Here is a 1,741-nt window from a genome sequence, read left to right as displayed (position 1 = left end):
GTCAGGAGCAAAGCAGGACCTTGGCAGCCGCCCCTGCCACGTGCCCACCTCCTTGGGATGGGCTGACCAGTGGGCCGCCTCCCGTCTAACTCGGCCCCCCCGCCCCGTCACCCCATTTCACACACGGGATACAATCCAGCTCGCAGAACTGCCCGCCGACTCTCTGCCTGCCCGCGCCACCTCCCTCAAGTGCCAGTAAACTACTTGGGTCGTTTACACAGCCAAGTCCTCTCTCCCAGCCAGGCCTTGGCACAGTGGGACCTTCTGCCCAGACAGCCTCCTTTGGCCATGGTTTCTCAGCGTCAGCAGGACTGACCTTCAAGGCCGGCTCACTCTGTGATGGGCACTGTTCTGGGAAAATCCCTGGCCCCCACCCACTATATGCCAGTGGTAGCCACCTCTGCCCTCCACGCGTACTCAAATCACGACAATCAAAAATGTCCTTAGCCCAGCCCGTGTAGCTCAGTGGCTGACCCTTGACCTATGAACCAGGAGGTCAGGGTTCGATTCCTGGTCAGGGCACATGCCCAGGTTGCAGCTGTGGGCTCAATCCCCGGTGGGGGGCATACAGGAGGCAGCCAATCAATGATCCTCTCTCATCATCGACATTTCTTTCTCTCCTAAATTCGTACAAGTTTACATGTTTTTAAAAAGTCCCTAGACTTGGCCAGATTTCCCCTGGGGGACAGAATTGCTCAAACAGAACCACGGGTGCAAAAGGGAAGACGGACTCCGTTATGGACGGCAGCCAACAGCCTGGATGACGCCCTCCCTCCGCCTCAGCTGTGCCTGGCGAGGCGGGCAGTGTCTGTGCCGCTTCGACTCCCAAGCGAGAACGGAGGCCCCTGGGGACCAGGCTGGGACCCTCTGGGGCCCGGTGTTGCCAGGCACAGGCGGGTACCTGTAGCCATCGATGAAGCTGGCGTTGATGTAGTCGGAGCCCTCCACGCCCCGGATAGGCTGCAGGCAGACCCGCGGCCCCTGCGTGGCGATGTAGGTCTTCTGCTGCCTGTAGCCATCGATAAAGCTGGCATTGATGTAGTCGGAGCCCTCCATGCCCCAGATGGGCTGCAGGCAGACCCACATGCTCTCGTACGGCATGATGTTGACCAGGCGGTTCTTGAACTTGTTACAAGGCAGGTTGGCACTGATGAAGCGGGATGTGTGGGCTTTGGAGTTGGCCAGCCGCTGGGGAGCAAGGAGGAGGGGCTGGCATCAGAACAGCCTCCAGCCCGAGCCCCGAGGGTACCACGGTCGCAGGGACCAGCACCCCACACCCTGTCCCCATGGCTGGGGGTGATGTCAGTCTCCGCTCCTCGGCCCTTTCCCACCTTGAACTCGAGCTCCATGCCGGTGACGTGCTCGCCGGGCTCCACCTGGGCCAGCTTCTGGATGTAGGCGTAGAGGCTGCGGGCGGGCACCTCCGTGTTGGGCTCCACCTGGGCCAGCTTCTGGATGTAGGCATAGAGGCTGTGAGCGGGCACCTCCGTGTTGCCGCAGCCCACGGCCTCCAGCAGGGCCTCGTGGATAAAGCTGTACTGGTCCTCTGTCTGCACCATGTAGTTGCACTGGGACCGAATGAGCATCATGTGGTTATACACGTCCACCGTCTTCTCTGGCTTGAGGCGCTCCAGCATGGCGTCGATGAAGCAGCCCGTGCGGCCCACCCCGACGCTGCAGTGGACCACGACGGGGCCGGCATGGGGGCGTTGCAGGTCTTGACTCTCCGTAGGAAAGCCAG

The 1,741-nt window shown here is 61.5% G+C and overlaps 1 protein-coding gene across 1 annotated transcript; it reads right to left on the bottom strand.

Moving 5' to 3' along the window:
* Window positions 1-735: 735 nt before the first annotated feature.
* On the bottom strand, window positions 736-1,674 carry LOC107183854 (receptor-type tyrosine-protein phosphatase S-like; the record flags this gene model as incomplete). The annotated part of the gene is made up of 3 exons (XM_015566896.1): window positions 736-1,188; window positions 1,332-1,421; window positions 1,485-1,674. Coding segments are annotated over 3 exons (733 nt in total), but the record flags the coding sequence as incomplete, so codon positions are not given.
* Window positions 1,675-1,741: the final 67 nt, after the last annotated feature.

This window comes from Myotis davidii, unplaced genomic scaffold, assembly GCF_000327345.1.
Source record: "Myotis davidii unplaced genomic scaffold, ASM32734v1 scaffold551, whole genome shotgun sequence".
NCBI lineage: Eukaryota > Metazoa > Chordata > Mammalia > Chiroptera > Vespertilionidae > Myotis > Myotis davidii.
This window is presented reverse-complemented; position numbering and strand designations above follow the sequence as displayed.